This window comes from Lagopus muta, chromosome 10, assembly GCF_023343835.1.
Source record: "Lagopus muta isolate bLagMut1 chromosome 10, bLagMut1 primary, whole genome shotgun sequence".
Taxonomy (NCBI): domain Eukaryota; kingdom Metazoa; phylum Chordata; class Aves; order Galliformes; family Phasianidae; genus Lagopus; species Lagopus muta.
Window position 1 is genome coordinate 19,037,453 of NC_064442.1, and position 16,304 is coordinate 19,053,756.

Below are 16,304 nucleotides of genomic sequence, written 5' to 3' on the forward strand. Positions count from 1 at the left end.
AAAGCTGTTGTCATCATCTCTCCATGGAGATGAGGTGACTCTGGTACTGGGGGTGATGCAGATACTGGGAGCTGCACTTTCAGGCCCTGGGCCTGAGGCTCCAGCTGGAGCTTGCTTCTCACTGAGGCTGACGTGCTCGACGCGTTGAAGGGCTGAGACCAGCCCCACGTGCTGCACAGGGCCTTCCAGGTTTCTGATATGAGGGTGGCCAGTGCCACTTGGGTGCGGGGGGCCATGGTTCCCTACACGTGTCTCTCCTTCCCTTCTCATGCTTGGCTTTAGGGGGCTGGTTCCCCTTTGCCCCGTAGCGGTGGCAGGCAGTGGCTAAGGGCGCCCATTAGCACGGCTGCACCTCTGGGCTGCACGGCGGGCTGGGAGCCCTGTGGCTGCTGGGGCTAGGGCCGCGTCGCAGCCCGTAGCGCCCAAACGGGGCCTCGGGGCCGCTGGGCTCAGCGGCGAGGCCGCACCGGCCGCCTTCACGCAGCACGGCCTCCGGGGGCCGCTGTTGGTGCTCGACGGGGACACGGGGAGGCACCGGGCCTCTACGGCAGCGCGGTCCTCCTGCCCGCCAGGGGGCGCTGTGCGCTGCGCGCGCTTCCGGCGTCCACTCCCGCTTCCGCCCCTCCTTTGCGTTCTCTTTCTCTGCGGCAGCTGCAGCCATGGTGAGTCCCGGCCGCCGCCATCCGCCGCCATCGGCCGCCGGGGCGGCTCATCGCGGGGCTCCGGAGCGCGGGGCGGGTTGCTGGGGGGCGGCGGGCCGTAGGGGCGGAGGGCGGCTGGCGAGCGGCGGTGCGTGTCCCCGCAGGGACGCGTGAGGACGAAGACGGTGAAGAAGGCGGCGCGGGTGATCATCGAGAAGTACTACACCCGGCTGGGCAACGACTTCCACACCAACAAGCGCGTGTGCGAGGAGATCGCCATCATCCCCAGCAAGAAGCTGCGCAATAAGATCGCGGGGTGAGGCCCGAGGGGAGCGGAACCCTGCCGTGCTCGGGCCCCGGGGCTCAGCCCGGCTGTGTGTGTCTGTCTGTCTGTCTGCCACCCCGTCACGCCGCCTGTCCCACAGGTATGTCACCCACCTGATGAAGCGCATCCAGCGGGGCCCCGTCCGGGGCATCTCCATCAAGCTGCAGGAGGAGGAGAGGGAGCGCCGGGACAACTACGTGCCCGAGGTGCGGCCGGCCGCGCTCACGTGGGCTGGGGGCTCGGGCTGCGGCACGGGGCTGTTTCCTGAGAGCGGTGCTTTCAGGGCTCCGGGCTGCGGAGCGCGTCCCCGAGGGGGCCGGGCACGGGGCAGAGGTGGGACGCACCGTAGCCCAGCACGGCGTTCCCTCGGGCGCTGCCGCCTTCTTTTAGTCGGCACCGTTGCCGGCCGGAGGGCGCTGCCCTTCCTTTCCCTAGCTGAAAATAAGCTCGATAACAGCTCGGCGCACAGCACGGCCCGAAGCCGCCGTGCAGCAGATGTCGCTGAAGGGCAGCCGTGGTTCAGTCCCACAGCGCAGCCACCCCGCGGGGACCCCCCGAACCTGCATTCGAAAGTGATCGTGGTCTGCTGCGTGGCCCGGTCATTGATAGTGCAGGGAGAGGAACCCGAAAGCGTTTCCCGTGTTTGGTTGGGTCTGTGCCATCCCTCCCAAACCCTGTAGCGTTCGGACATCGGCTTTGTGCCCCTCTTCCTGATCTTCTGTAATGCTGTTAGCTGCCGTTTGATTATTTGTGCTTTTCAGTTCTCCTAGTTTGCTGGTGCTTGGTTTGCTTATTTTAAATCTGGGAAAGCAGATAGTTTTGTAGGCCGGGATGGGATGATGAGCCTGGTGCCTGGGCTTGGTGTGATTCCTCACTCGTGGTGTCTGGAAGGGAGCAGCACTGTGCAGCTGCTCTCAGAGCCCTTGGGTGTCAGCTGTGTCTGCTGCAGGGGGCTGCGCTCAGCTGCAGATGGGACAGGCTGCAGCTGCTGAGTGGGGAAGGAGCTGCAGGATGAACCTACTTGTTTCTTACTGGTGTGGTGTAGCCTATAATGGAAGGGAGTGCACAGAGGTCGAGGTCTGGAGAGGGGAATTGCGAGGTGTTTTGATCGGGTTCCTCCTGGCTCACTCTGGTGGGGGCAGTGGATCGGCTCTCCCCAAGGCACAGCCAAACCTTTGCTGTCTCTCTTCTGTCCCCAGGTCTCTGCTCTCGATCAGGAGATCATTGAAGTGGACCCGGACACCAAGGAAATGCTGAAGCTCCTGGTGAGTAGCTCAGGCCACCCTGCGGCCCGGTGCAACCCAGCCCAGGTGGTGACCGCGTCCCCAGCAGTGCTCCTGGGGCTACTGACAGCCTGGAACGTTCTGTCCCCGTGGCCGGGAGGGCTCCACCTCCTCCCTCGGTGGGTCTGGGCACACTGCTGACCCCAGGCTCTTTTTCAGGACTTCGGCAGCCTGTCCAACCTGCAGGTCACGCAGCCCACCGTGGGGATGAACTTCAAAACGCCGCGAGGCGCGCTCTGAGCCGCTCGCTGTGTTGCTTTTACAATAAATGTGGGAAACCAACTCGGCCTGCTCGTTCTTTCAAAGCCCACAGCGGGGCGGAGCGGAGGGCCTCCCTGGGTGCTGCATCCGAGGTGTCGCAGTGCGAGGAGGACTTGACACCTTCCTGGTTGTTTGGGGTGAGAGTGCAGAGCTGTTGCTTGGCAGTGTCCTTACTGATGTCGGGGTGGTGGCGCGCGGTTGGGAGAAGGCAAACATGGAGCGACCTCAGAGCCTCCCAGCTTTGAGTGGGAAGCTCGCAAGGTCGTGTTGTGCCAGAATAAAAGCTGTCTTTCTGACCGTATCTCTCAGTGCTTAGATGGAAGAGGAAAAGTCTCTGTGTTTATTTCCACAAGGGGAGCAAACTGAGCTGAGCAACGTGCTGTCTGGGAGGAAGCCCATACGGATACAGGCCCTGGAGCCCCCAGGAGGACCCCCAGGAGATGTGTCTCCTACCACTGTCTCCAGAGAGGGCTGCATTCACCCCACAATTCCCATCCTGCTGTGCTGAGAACCTACCGGTCCCTGCCATTCTCCCGGGCTCCTCCAGCAGATAAGGGTTCTCAGCCTGTTTCCTTCCCTACCTTTTCCACGATCAGTGTCTGCGCTTGTGTTCAAGCCTGTGGTTTACATGGGTTTTGGTAAGGAGAACATCGGGGCCTGTGCTCAGAACCCACTCAACCCACAGGGCTCCCTGGAGGCCATGAGCCAAAGGATCTCCTGACCATTGGCAGCCACAGCACACACGTTCAGTACCCCATACAAATGAAAAGGCAGAGGGTTTGCTCTTTGGGGGAAACACCTGTATTTATGTTTGCTGTGGAATTTGCTTTCAATAGTTAGGAAAAAAAACGTTTACAACAAATGCAGGCAGGTATGTAAAGTGTACTGAGCTGTCACGAGGACAAACCAAACACAGATAGCTTAGAGCTCCCTCAAGCACCGCAGGGATTTAACTTGGAATTTGCAGCTCAGTGTCACCAATCTCTTTGCTGTAACTAAAATGCAGTGACAGCAAAGGCTGCGCAGTGGAATAACAGTCAATCTGCAGGAAGGCAGGGAAGGCAGCGTTACTTGCAGCAACCACAGGATGCTGGTAAACAGAACTGGACTGCCATAGCTGGCTGATGGTGTTGGGCAGAGCTCAGTTAAGGTTTTGCTGAGAACAGCTGCCTGTTACTTAGAATTTTTTTAGGCTGATTTCATGATGAACCCAGTAGGCGGTGCAACCCGCGGTGCCAGGAGTGAAGTCGTGTAGCTCTCCAGTGTATTTCCTCATGTCACGGGCAGAGGTGTAGCCTAGGGATGGAAAGTGCTGCTCTAAAGCCCAGCGTTACTCTGTTGGGTGAAATGGGAGCTGTGGAACATGGGAGGCGTTCAGGTGCAATCCCAGCTGTGCCCTCAGGACTTTGTAACAACTGGGAATAAGCATCAGCATCGAGGGGCAACCTGGGACGGTGGACCTCCATACCTGCATGATTCTGCACCAGGGATTGCACACTGCAAATGGGAACAATGAGCAACGAGCAGTGCAGAGCCATCAGGAACAGCGGCGTCAATAAAACCCAAGACAATCTTCTGGGTGAATTTTAGCAGTCTTGGGGTCTGGCAGGTAGGTAGAGAGCAATCCCTGGGGGTGGCCCTGACTCCACCAGCATCTGCGGCCATTTCCAGGCTGTCTTCCACTTAAAGGCCTACCCAAGCTGCACGTTACCTGTCACCATGTTATTTATCGGGTATTCCTGGAGTGCATGGCATGGAACTTCCTCCTGGCTGGATGCTCTTGAGCCCCTTTTTCCTTCACTGCTGTGTTGGGAGGAATCGTGTGTTACTCTGTGCTGGGTATTTTCTAACAGATGAGGACACCTCCAAGTCCCCTTGCCATGGCCAGAAATACCTTTCAGGTAGGTTCTGTGCATCCTCCCCAGCTCCTTGCTCGCACTCCTTGCTCACTGTCTCTGGTTCATCAGACAGATTTTCTTCAGGCTGTGATTATCAGTGCAGAATTCATTTAAAATGGTGCACCATTCACAAGAAAGTTTTCAATCCAGCAACACTTTTTGCTTCAGACGTACTGAGGAATGACCTCAAGAGGACAGCGCGCAGTGGGAGCTGAGTGATTTGCAAAGAAAGCCAGAGTCCCAGACTCTTAGAATTGGAAGGGCCCCCCCCCAACCCCACCCTGCATTGAGCTGCCTGCCCCCAGCCCAGGCTGCCCACCCCTGGCCTTGTCACCTCTGGGGATGGGGCACCCACAGCTGTGGGCAGCAGCCCTAGAGGCTGACACAAGTCATTACAGCCCCTACGTGGGGTGTTTCTCACGCACCTGTTCCACAAGGGAATCATCCATCTGCTCCCAAGGAAATCTACCTATTTTTCTCCTGATTTCTGCCGTGAGCAAAAAAAATAAATGAGTGTAACAGCAGCCCAGTGAGCAGCGCTGCGCCCTGAGCAGTGGGGCATCAATTCCTCAGCCCTGGGGAGGAGGCATCGCTCCCAGCAGAAGGAAATCAGCCCTCGGAGCAAGGGGATGGGGCACAGCCCCTCACCTTCCTGCAGGCAGGCGGGGGGCAGCACGAAGTGCCCCAGAGCCACAGGCTGCTGCTTGGCAGTGCTGCTGTTCAGCCATGCTGAGAGGTAACAGGGATGGAACACTGTAGCTCTGCCATCCAGGTACTGCAGGCTCTCGTGTATGCTGGGAAAGAAAAGGGGTGGTTTCTGAAGGTAAGCACAACTACGAGCCAAACAGAAGAAGCTTTGGCTCTGATCGGTCTGGAATCAGCACTTGTGTTTTGTTACTTCCTGCTTGTTTCAGTTTTGTTTTGTTTTGTTTTGTTTTGCCTGTGGTTACTTCTCTGTTTGCCCCATAAGCCCTGGGGTGGTGCCAACTTTATTTCAGACCTCAAGCTTTTGTAGCAGGTCAGCCCCATTGCCTCCATTTACCCAGCTACAGGTATCAGCTGGTTCTGCACGCAGGTCTTGCACAGCACTAAGTCCAGGCGGGTTTTATTTCCGCTGGTGTGAGTGCAGATGGATCAGCTCCCGCCTTGCTCTGCTCTCCCACAAAAAGCCATGTCAGCAGCCTCACAGCGCCATCCCCACCACTGGGGAACATCAGTGTTAATGCAAGCATTCCCATCACTTCACTGCCTTTTGCCCCCCACAAACCAGCAGAGCCCCTCCAGCACGCCATCAGCGAGCAATGGAGACGGCCAACCCCAAACGGGACCTTCCAGGTGTGTGCTGGGCACCGGGGGTGGCGCTAAGGGGGGACAGAGCCAACCTGCGGGTATCGGGGTGAGCAGCATCGCTGCTGAAGAGATAGTCGGCGTCCTGCCAGCGGGTGAGCAGCCCTCCGCCAGCCACTGCAGGAGGAAGAGCAGGGTGAGGACGAAGGCGAACCCCCGTGTGTCACACAGCCCGCTGCATCCCCACATGGCGCAGACACCAGCAGCACCCCCAGCCCTTAATGCACCCCCCCTCCCCCAAGCTGTCCCAGGTGAGCCCAACACCATGCGCCCTCATGCTGTGCTGTCAGCGCAGCCCAGCTCACTCCCTCACACACCCCAACGCATTTCCTACACTCTGCTGCAAATCCCCCACCCCATTCCGTGCTCCCCCTGCCCCAGCGTGTCCCCACACACCCCCAGACAGCCCCACAACCACCCCAGGGCTCACCCCACAGCTGCCGGGGGCCGGGCTGGACGCTGTGGGAGAACCAGGCCTGGCAGCCCTTAAACATGGCGGCGGGAAGCTGAGGGGCAGCGGCGGGAAATGCTGAGGGGTGAGGGGGGGGGAGCGAGCCAAGGCTGGGAGCGCAGCTTTCCTGCCAGGAATGTTCAGACCAAACCCTGCTTTCAGGTATTTTAATCTGAGGTGAGGAGCTCGTCAGCAAACGATGCGTCCTTGAGTAAAGCGTGGAGCAAAGCAGAAAGGCAGAGGTTTGTGCACATCTCATTGCTCAGCACAGGCAGCGCAAATGTAACAGAGCGGTCTACAAAACAAGCCGGAACTGCATCAACCTCGAGCAACACAATCTTCATCCATGAAAGCACTGCAGTAACTCAGCCCAGCCCAGAGCTGAGATCTGCACCCACCACGTCCGGCTGGACCCAGCAGCACGACGTCACCACAGCAGCCCCCCAGGAGCCACAGCAGCGCTCAGGTTGGGAAATGCCTCCCCAGGCAGCTCCCTGCACCCTGAAAATCATCATTTTGTCTTTTCTGGTTTTATTGGGTAAAACTTGTGTACAATTCAGACCGGTGAAGAGCTCCAGTGGCAGTGCAGATACTGAGAGCTACGTGCTCAGATAAGCCAAGATAGAACGCTGCTCCAAGTCAAAGGTATTTTAACACAAGCTCCAGCAATTGTTTATGGAGAACAGCTGTTAGAGAGCAGGCTTTACTGATTTATTGCTATTAATTCTGTTCCTTTCCTGGGGAACACACAAGTTTCAGAGTTGTGAATTTGCACAGTTAAGCACAAGTTTCGAAGGCATGAATTTGCATTATAAATTTTCACAATTCCAATCCCAATCAGCTTGCTTTGCATCTTCCTTCATCCTAAGCAACAGGTCAGGGTACCTTCAACAGCATCTCCGTACTTGCAAACCATCTGCTGCATGCCTGAAGGCTGCAAGGCAGCCCCCCCCCTCCCCATTCCCTTCCCCTCCCCTCCATACCCCCCCCCCTCCCCCCCAATGCTTTTCCAGGAGCACAGATTTCAGAGCACTGCTGCTAACCCTAGGAGAGCATCCTAAAGGAAGGAATTTCATGATGAAGATGCTTGCTCTTTGCCATCCTACCCAGAAGTGTGATGCAAAAAAGGACAGAAGCTCAAGCTCATTTCCACTTGAAATGCAGAATTCTACAGACCTGCATGGGAGAGAGGAGATTGATATCAATTGCTCTGTGCACTGCTTCAACTGCTTCATTATTTTTTAAGAACCTGTTCTTCCAATGCAACCATTTTTTAGCTTTCGAGACTTTCCAGCCTCTCAGTATTGCAGGTTTTTGTGCTGCTAATTAAGAGTACCCTCTTCCTCCCCTGTTCACCTCACCCCTATTTTCTCCCGTTCCTGAATACCAGCACCCCTCCCAGCCTTTGCAGGAAGAGCTCAAAAGCATTTTGGAAAACAGAGGCAGGTAAAGCACTGTGATCCTTCTACACCTCAAGAAGTTCAGCCCAAGAGTTCCCTTCCTGCTCCATCTTAAAGTTCACGTGATTCATGACCCATGAGTCAGCCTAAAAACCTTTGTTTCCCGAGCTAGTTGGGAGGGAACTTCCCTGGAAAAGGCTCAGCTCCCACTGTCAATATTCAACCAGCCTCAGACAGAGATCTCAGCAAAGGAGTTTCAGTTTCAAGCTGTACTGCAGATCTTTCAGCCATGATGCAGTTTTCTCCATCATGGGTTGGGCTTGCTATTCACACCAAGCTGACTCTGCCATGCCCACCGCAGGCTAACCATCCTGCCTTCCCTGAGGTGCAGGGGGATTTCCAAGCAGGGGAACTTCCAGACCCTGTGATGCCATTCTCCTGGCTGGTGGGGAGGAAAAGCACTGAAATGGGCAGTGACAGCTCGTATTGGCGTCCAGCAGACGTGCCAAAGAGCTTTGCTCCAAGCGACTGCTCTCTTCTGGGAGGAAAAGCAGGGCTCCTAGTCTGGGTGTGGGTGAGCACCGGTTGTAATATTAAGCAGAAAGAGCTTCAGAACAGCCCTGCTAGCTGTCAGTGGGAACACAGGGGATCTTGTGATCGTTCATCCTGTTTTTTGGCTCTGTGGGCTATTTAGGGGGCCTCCCTTTACCCGCAGGACATCACTCACCGTGCTCATCCCGGGCACAGCTCAGAACTCGGGATCTAAGGAGGGAAAGAAGCGATGTCAGGGCCCAGAACGATGGGGCTCAGGGCCACGGGCGCTCACGGCCACGGGGCCGGCAGCACAGGGAAGAGGAGGAGGCGGCCATACCCCACTTGTAGACCTGCGGCTCTTTCAGGGTCTCGTGCTCCACCTTGCACGTGTAGACAGCGTCGCTGCTGGGCGTGAAGTCGGCGTACACCAGGCGCTGGAAGCTCCAGTCGTCGTTGAAGGACATGTCGGAGTACTGCGCGCCCTCCATGGGCACGCCGTCCTTCATCAGCGTGATGGAGATCTTGGGCGGGTGGAAGCCGGACGCGAAGCAGTTGAGGACGTTCTTGGTGCCCGCGGAGGCGGGGAAGCGGGAGTACACCTGTACCTTGGGCGTCACTGCGGGGACGGAGGGGTGCTGAGCGGGGGGAGCCCCGCACGGGGAGCGACCCCAAAGGAGGGGTCAGCACCCCGCGCCCGCGCTCCCGCCCGGCCCCGGCACTCACGATCGGCCTGCGCCAGCCCGAGCAGGGCCACCAGGGCCACCAGCATCACCGCCGCCTTCCCCATGGCTCCGCCGTCCGCTCCGCTCCGCGCTTCTCGGGGAATGGCCCCGCCCGCCGCTCGCTTGCGCCCGCCTGCACTGCAGCCAATGGCGGCGCGGTAAGCCCCCCGCGTCACCTGTCTCCGGGCAGAGCGGCGGTGTAGAGGTTACGGAGCCGGAGCGGCGCGGCCCACGGCGCCTGCGCACGGCAGGAGCACCGCTTTCGCTTTCGGTTTCTCTTTCCCGAAAGCGGGTGGGCGTGGCCTAACGTGGGGGGGGGGGCTGCGCAGGCGCACTGAGTCGACGGGCGGTGCCGTGCGGCACGGCGCGTGCGCGACAGCGGCAGCGCGGGAAACCGTAAAAGGCGGCGGGCGGGGCAGCGCGGCCCCGTAGAGGGCGGCGGGGGTGGCGGGGCTGCGTCATGGCGGAGGGCGGCGAGCCCGTGGTGAGTGCCCGCCCTGCCCTGACGCGGGGCTGTGCTGTCGCTGCGTTCGCTCTGAAGCCTTACCGGTGTCCCCGCTGCCGCCCCTTTCTTCCCCCAGATCCTCGAGGACTACCTGCTGGTGGAAGATGCTCCTCTGCTGGAGGAGATGGCCGAGGAAGACGAGGAGCTCGACCTGTACAATGAGATGACGTTTGGGCTGGGTAAGGTTAGAAGGAGCCCGGATTTGGGCTGACCACCAGCACCTGTAGGACTGCGGATGGAGGGGGCGGTGAGGAAGGTGGTCCTGAGCAGGGGGGTGGGGGTGTCTGTTTGCCCTCAGTGTGCTCTGCTTCTTCCTTCAAGACCGTGACTCCACTGAGGAGGATGCCACCAAAACCCCGGCGCCTCCAGAGAGGAGCCCTGAGCTGTTGGAGCCTGAGGAACAGCCCCAAGTGGTGGAGGGGCAGCCACCGACAGAGGAGCAGGGAGAGCTCCAGGGCCAAGGTGGGACAGAGGCAGAGGCTGAGCAGGTGGGCTCTGAGGAGGAGGAGGAAGAAGAGGAGGAAGAGCAAGGAGTTGAGGAACAGGAGGATGAGGAGGAACCCAACGACTTGGGAGACCCAGCAGTGATGAGAGCTGTACAGAGCAAGCCCACGCTGGAGGTGATGCCTGGTTGGGGTGGGATGGGACCCTGAGTGAAATCCCTGGGGTCCCCCGGTGCCCAAGCAGAGTCGGTGGTGTGGTCCTGCTGCTCCTTTCTCCATCTTTGTACTGTGGACTGTGTCCCATGGGGGGCCAAGGGGTGGTTCTGGGAGGTAACAAGGTCGCGCCCATGGTGCTTTTGCAAAGTGTACATCACTAACTGTTCTCTTTGCTCTCAGAGCCAGGACTCAGCGGTGCTGGACAGCAGGATCGGCTCTGACTGGGCAGAATTTGGCCAAGAGGACATGGTAAAAACATCCCCTCCACACTAGTAACAGAGACTGAGTGTCTCTTGCCTCTCCTCTCCCCGTGCTGATCTCTGTTTGTCTTCCAGCTGGCAATGGACCCCATGGCATGGGGCTCTTGCCCCAGCAGCATTCCACCCCACCACATGCTAGAGGTGTGTCCTTGGGGCTCTCCCTGTGTGTCCCTTATGGTGCTGAGCAGTCAAGGCTCCATTTCCTTCATCTGCCACCTCCTCCCACAGGACAAAGCCATCCTGCAGGTCCTGGAGAGGCCACCTACTGCCACCAACATGGCCCTCGACTTCCTCGGCTCCCCTGTGCAGAGGGGGTATGTGGGTTCCCCACGGCACAAGCGCCCTGACTTCAGGGGGATGTCCCCCAAGTCTTTCCCCCAGCACTTCCTCCAGCAGGTACAGGTTTTCAGAGACTCTTGTTTTGCTCCTCTGCCTTCCCTGCTCCAGAAGCTGTCCCAAGCTCTGAGATGCTTCTATGTTGTATGGGACCTATTATGAGGCTGGGATTTGTGGCTGTGCCTTGCTGATCCCAGTAACATCTTACTCCTGCAGCAGCCTCTGATACCATGCTCCACATCCTCCCCTCGGCCCTTCCCACCACCCCGCAGAGCCTCTTCTTTCTTTACTTCCAACCAGGTAATGGAGTGAGCTGTTGGCCACTAACCCCACAGATGGTGCTATGTCCTGGAAGATGCTTCTGAGCATGTCTCAGCATCTCTCCTAAGTGACAGCCTTTGCAGCTCAGTCTCATCCTGGGCACTCTTCTTTATCTTTGATGGGGATGGTTATAGCTGTTGCTTCTTAAATACATTTATCCTGATGTTCCTGCACTGGGCCTGTTTGGTAGCACGTTGGAGCACCTTTGATGGACCTGGGCTGTACCAGGCAGCAGCATAACACTAGAGTACCCTTGCCTTGCCCAGATATGGGAGCACAATGTGGCTTTGGTAGAGCCCAGCCATCCCTCCAGGTGCCCCTGGACAGCAGGGTGCCCTGCCACCTGACCACTTTTCCCTTCCTTTCCAGTCTGCAGGGTACATCTCTCCAGGCCCTTTCAGTCCCCTGTCGCCCAACATTGGCACTCCACCACGGTCTCTCGCCATGCACTTTGGCCCAATGTCTCATTCTCTGGATCCTTCTGTCTTCTTCAGCCCCTCCACCAGTGGCCAGCTCAACCTCAGGTAGCAGGGATGGCGAGTGGGGTGCCTGCCTGGGGGCAGGGGAGGGGTGCTGCAGCCCTCATAGAAGCTGGTAGCTCCGTGGGGGTGGCTCAAGTGTGGGAGCTGAGCTGTGGTTGTGATGGTGAGGAGGCATCTGGTCTGGGTGAGGTCAGGATGGACAGCATGCCATGGGCACGTCACCATCTGTTGTCTGAAGGTCAAGGGAGCTGGTGGCCCTTGTGGCACTCAGCCAAGACCTGAGATGCGTCCTGAACGCATCAGAGATGCGTTGGAGCTGCTGTATTGTCTTCAGTCCTCATTGTCCTTTTGCAGCATGCCCAGCCACCTCACTCAGCTGCACCCGCAGCACCAGCGCATCCTGACCCAGCGGCAGCAGCAGGGTGGGACATTGCAGAGGTATAGGGTTTACAGGGGGGGCTTAGGGGTGCCTCAGGGGGGATCTGAGTGCTCACAGTAGGCTGTGGTCTTCCCTGTGACAGCGTCTCCCCCAAGAAGCTGTGGTCCCCTAAAGCTGACCCTTGTGCTGGGCTGATGACCTGCAAGGAGAAGGACTGGGTTGTCAAGGTGGAGATGATCCAGCTGCAGAGTGAGAACTTGGATGATGATTATTACTACCAGGTGAGCTGCTTCTGTGGGGTCTTGTGGTCACCCAGCTCCTTGGAGCTACACATTCACACCTGAGGAAGCTGGAAAATGCAGGGGCTTGAGGTGCTGAGCCCTGTGCAGGAATGGGACAGGATGGTCCTATGTTGTCCTTCTGGCTGCCTGCAGACCTACTACCACCGGCTGGAGCGCAAGCAGGCAGAGGAAGAGCTGCTGGGTGGGCGCAACAAGCAGGAGCCCCCCAAACTGGTGACACCGTTCATCCAGAAAGTGGAGACCTACAATTCTGGTGAGGGGCTGTTGCTGAGGTTGGGATATGGGGCATGGGACACACTCTTACCACGCTCACGCTCTCTTCCAGTGGTGCGCATTGCCGGCTCGCTGGGCCAGGTCGCTGTATCCACCTGCTACAGCCCCCGGCGGGCCATCGATGCTGTGCACCATGCCCTGGTGGAGGAGGTAGGTGAAGGGGGACACCGGGCTCCAAGCTTCCTTCCATGTCTTGGAGAAGTTTAGGAGGAGCGATAGGAGCTACCCTGGCTCTGGGTGTCGGATGGGGCACGCAGTAGGGCTGCGTGTCACTTTTATGGCATCAGCAGGGTGGAATGGGACAGCCGGTGGTGGCTGTGGCCGCTGTGCAGGGTTGGTCTTTGTCCTGAAGCCACTTTGATCCCCAGGGAGCAGCTGGCCCAGAGCTGTGCTGGCAGCGGTGTCTGGTGCTGGCTGTAACTGTGCCTTCCTTTCTCCCCTCCTGAAGGCTGCGGGGAGCCACCGGCTTCGAGCACTGCACAGGATTGAGAGGGTGAGTGGCGGTGGCCCCGCTTTGCGGCATGCTGGGATGGAGCAGAGGCTTGTCCAAGGAGCTCTGTGGGGGAGGTCTGCCTGGATGTGGGGGTTTTGAACATTCAGCAAATGCTCCAAGCTGGCCACTTATCTCTTGGCATTTCTTTAGCTGTTCCTGCAACTGCTGGAGGTGGAAGAGATGCAGCGGAAGATGTCCTTAGCCACAGAAGAGCAGGAGCACAAGACCCAGGAAGTGGGACGGATCTATCAGGCCCTGAATATCAGAGCCTGCAGCAGTGAGGAGTAAGATATGCTGTGGTGAAGTAGGGGTGGGCAGCACGCCCTGATCCTAGCTGTGTTCCCTGTAATCATGTGTAATGGGATTCTGTCCTCTGTGCATCACCCTAATTTGTGGTGCCCCTATCTACAAGCCTTGTCCTCCACTGAAGATGCGTGGGAGTGAGGGAGATGTCAGTTCATCTCCTAGATGGGCAGAAGGGCTTCGGGTCTCTCAGGGTTTGTGCCAATGGGAGCCTTCATCCCCAGGGAGGCAGAGGATGAGTTCCTGCAGGTCCTGTGTGTTCGGAAAGGCAAGAAACTCACAGCACGGCTGCTGCCCCACCTGGCCCCAGAGCAAGCAGAGAAGATCCTGCTGACCATCACCCACCACCTGCCTTTCCTCATGAAGAAGGATGTGCCAGATGAGGCGAGCACCTCCAGCCTGGGGCAGGGGGTGCTGGGTTGCTTTCTTCTATCCCTTTTCCTGGAACTGGCTATCTTGCTGGGTCTCAGCTAGGCTGGGTGGATGGTTGGGTTGACGTGGGAAAATGGCCTATGAAGGGTAGGCTCAGAGCTTTGCTTCCCCTGTTGAAGTGGAGAAGGAGGAAGGTTGCCAGGAGGTGTTAGGGTAGTTCTGGTGGACATGTATCCCTAGGATGTGTGGTGGTCCCTGAATGTGGGATGCAGGCATTTGGGCTAGGACTCAAGGATGGGGATGGGACTGCTGTGGGTCAAGCAGTCTCAGATCCCTGCTCTCCCCTCTGCCCTGCCCAGTCTCTCCCCCTGCTCTACAGCCCTTTGAATGAGGTGGTGGGCAGGATGACCTTCAGCAGGCTCATTGAGGTCCTGCAGGAGATGACCAGGACCCTGCCTGAGTCTACTGAGCTCCCACTCACTATGGCCTTGAAGAACCAGGTATGTTGGTATCCCCACTATCCAAAAGGCACCGCAGATGAACAGGCAGCCATGATACAGTTCCTGGTGCATCCCCACAGTTTGGCATCTCCTTGCTCTACTCCCTGCTGAGCCGTGGCGAGGGACTGTTGTCCTCTGAGACACCACTGGAGCCACACATTGGGGACTTTGAGACATGGTGAGGAGATGGGACCTCAAACGTGGCTGGGGCTGGCTGATCAATGCAATACTTACTGTCTCCTTGGTGTCCCCAGGACAGACACTGTATTCCTGGTTGCTCGGGAGCTGTCACAAGTGCCCAAGGCTTTGCTGGTAGAGCCACTTTTTTTGCCCAGCAATCTCCTCTCGCTCTTCTGCCGCTACCTGGACAAGCAGACTGTCCACCACCTGGAGGCCAAGATGGAGTGAGTACTGCCTGGTGCTGCCCTGTAGAGAAAAGGGATCTGTTGGGACCAGATCTTTGGGAAGAGAAGTGGTAGATATGCAAGTCTGCAGACCCCCATTATGCTGGAGGACACGAGCCCACACAGAGCAAGCGGTTTGCCCCCCTGCTGGTCCCTAGTGCCATGAAACTTGCAGTGCTTGGACTTGAGCAGATCTGGTGTGCATCTTTCCGGGATGAATAAAAGTGGGGGCAGAAAACTGGGGAATCCCTACTGCAGTCTGGCTGGCAAGCTCTAGGTGGTGGCTGGGCTGGTAGGCTCCTGGTGGCTGCCACCAGTGTGGTGTGACAAACCTGATACTTCAACCTTGCTCCTTCTCCATAGGTGCTCCCCACTGCCGTCGGAGGCTCCCATGCTATGCTAGGCCCTGAGAGTGAGACAGAGCCAATGCAAGGACTTTGAGTTTTGAAGCAACCGCAACTCGGGTGCTGGGCACTTTGGGTGAGCCGTGTGCTGGCTGGGGACGTGGGTAACTTATTTTGGCCTCACACCCTGCAGCAGCGCTTGGCAGGTGCTGAGGCCACTCTGCACTGGGGCGCTGGGAGCACCTGCAGGGGGTGAGTTTGTGTATAGCACTTGAAATAAAATAAAAAGGTGATTAACAAGCGCTTGCAGCTCCTGTGGGTGGCCTCTGCTGTGTGCGAGTAACCTGGATCTGATAGAGGCATTGTTGGAGCACGGGCCTGGAGACACAGGTTGGGGATAGAGAGCATCCAAGAGTGCAGAAAGAAACAGAAGACCCAGAAGGAAGTTAAAGAGAATTGTAGGAAAAGGCAGTGATGAAAGTGGATGTGGAAGTGTTGGAGGGTCACGGCTTGCTTAGATCTGAGTGGCAGGGAGATGAGCAGAGAAAGGAAAGGTCTGCACACAGGAGGGGACACAGTGGGGTATCTGTGCACAGGAAGAGCGGTTTGAACACATGGCTGAGGACAAAGCCCCTCTTATGCTGAGGGCTTGGAGGTGTCATGATGGAACACTTTGGAGTTACAGTGTCATCTTTCCGTTATTTAAATATGGCTATGACTGTCACAGCTTACCCCCAGGTCTGCCTCTAGGACCGAGGGGTGCCTAGATATAATACTTAGGGTTTAGATATCTTGGTGGTGGCTGCCTGACTTTTCTAGCCTGTACAGTGGCATTCCTCCTAATCCTATGGGGGGGCATCATAGAATCGCAGACTTCCTGGGCTGTGAGGGCACACTGCTGGCTCATTGCCTGCTCCCCTCCCCAGGTCCTTTTTGGCAGGGCTGTGCTCCATCCTTACACCTCCAGCTTGTGCTGATAGCAGCTGTTCCATGTCCCAGATGCACACCTTGCACTTGGCTTTGCTGGACCCAGTGAGGTTCTCCTGAGCCCATTGCTCAGCCTGCCTGGGTTCCTCTGGAGGACATCTGTCTCGTGCACTTGGATAACTGGCACATCAAAAATAGTTCAGGATGCCTGTATTAAAGCATCTGGCTTTAGCATGTAGAGAGGTTGAAACTGAACACCCAAAAGCAGCTTCAGAGCTCTGATAGTCTTTGCCTCGCAGCTTTCGAGGTGAGGACAGGCAACGTGCTGTTCTCTATTCCCTGCAGAGCGCAGCCCGATGGGGATGGGGGAGATAAGGAGGCACAGGGGCAGCTTGCAGCTACCATGGCACCGCTCCCACGAAGGCCGTGCTCGGGCGAGGGCTCTTTTTGCCCTTCGGCTGTGATTTTCAGTATCCCAGCAGGGGCGCCGGGCTGCAAGACGGCAGATAATGGCACGCATGTCGGCGGGCCCGCCGAGCCTCCCGGAGCCGCTCATTGGCTCCCCCTGCTGGCCGATAGCCG

General features: G+C 57.8%; 4 protein-coding genes and 1 non-coding gene across 7 annotated transcripts; 3 read left to right on the forward strand and 2 right to left on the reverse strand.

Moving 5' to 3' along the window:
• Positions 1-579: 579 nt before the first annotated feature.
• Positions 580-2,531, forward strand: RPS17 (ribosomal protein S17). Its single transcript, XM_048956393.1, has 5 exons — positions 580-662; positions 806-957; positions 1,067-1,172; positions 2,166-2,231; positions 2,409-2,531. Exons 1-5 carry the CDS (start codon positions 660-662, stop codon positions 2,487-2,489), a joined length of 408 nt encoding a protein of 135 aa, XP_048812350.1. The 5' UTR covers positions 580-659; the 3' UTR covers positions 2,490-2,531.
• LOC125698499 (small nucleolar RNA SNORA71) lies at positions 1,525-1,656 on the forward strand. The gene has a single exon (XR_007379206.1). It is a non-coding gene; the product is annotated as a small nucleolar RNA SNORA71 (small nucleolar RNA).
• A 127-nt stretch (positions 2,532-2,658) lies between the features above and the next one.
• On the reverse strand, positions 2,659-6,249 carry TERB2 (telomere repeat binding bouquet formation protein 2). Its single transcript, XM_048956515.1, has 7 exons — positions 6,186-6,249; positions 5,791-5,872; positions 5,057-5,202; positions 4,834-4,895; positions 4,405-4,493; positions 4,222-4,310; positions 2,659-3,806 (listed from the first exon to the last, which is right to left on the reverse strand). Exons 1-7 carry the CDS (start codon positions 6,247-6,249, stop codon positions 3,688-3,690), a joined length of 651 nt encoding a protein of 216 aa, XP_048812472.1. The 3' UTR covers positions 2,659-3,687.
• A 945-nt stretch (positions 6,250-7,194) lies between these two features.
• Positions 7,195-8,999, reverse strand: B2M (beta-2-microglobulin). Its single transcript, XM_048956394.1, has 4 exons — positions 8,864-8,999; positions 8,478-8,756; positions 8,334-8,368; positions 7,195-7,382 (listed from the first exon to the last, which is right to left on the reverse strand). The coding sequence occupies exons 1-3, from the start codon at positions 8,925-8,927 to the stop codon at positions 8,355-8,357; spliced, it is 357 nt and encodes a 118-aa protein (XP_048812351.1). The 5' UTR covers positions 8,928-8,999; the 3' UTR covers positions 7,195-7,382; positions 8,334-8,354.
• Positions 9,000-9,235: 236 nt separating this feature from the next.
• PATL2 (PAT1 homolog 2) lies at positions 9,236-15,097 on the forward strand. Of its 3 annotated transcripts, none has more exons than XM_048956345.1 (19): positions 9,236-9,346; positions 9,444-9,546; positions 9,689-9,987; positions 10,207-10,275; positions 10,362-10,427; positions 10,515-10,682; positions 10,839-10,922; positions 11,313-11,467; positions 11,780-11,863; positions 11,947-12,085; positions 12,239-12,359; positions 12,432-12,529; positions 12,828-12,872; positions 13,023-13,156; positions 13,400-13,559; positions 13,907-14,047; positions 14,128-14,225; positions 14,302-14,451; positions 14,815-15,097. In XM_048956345.1, the coding sequence occupies exons 1-19, from the start codon at positions 9,323-9,325 to the stop codon at positions 14,852-14,854; spliced, it is 2,178 nt and encodes a 725-aa protein (XP_048812302.1). In that variant the 5' UTR covers positions 9,236-9,322; the 3' UTR covers positions 14,855-15,097. The 3 variants fall into 3 exon arrangements, with proteins under 3 accessions (XP_048812302.1, XP_048812303.1, XP_048812304.1); XM_048956346.1 differs by having other exon boundaries at positions 10,842-10,922; XM_048956347.1 differs by lacking the exon at positions 10,839-10,922.
• Positions 15,098-16,304: the final 1,207 nt, after the last annotated feature.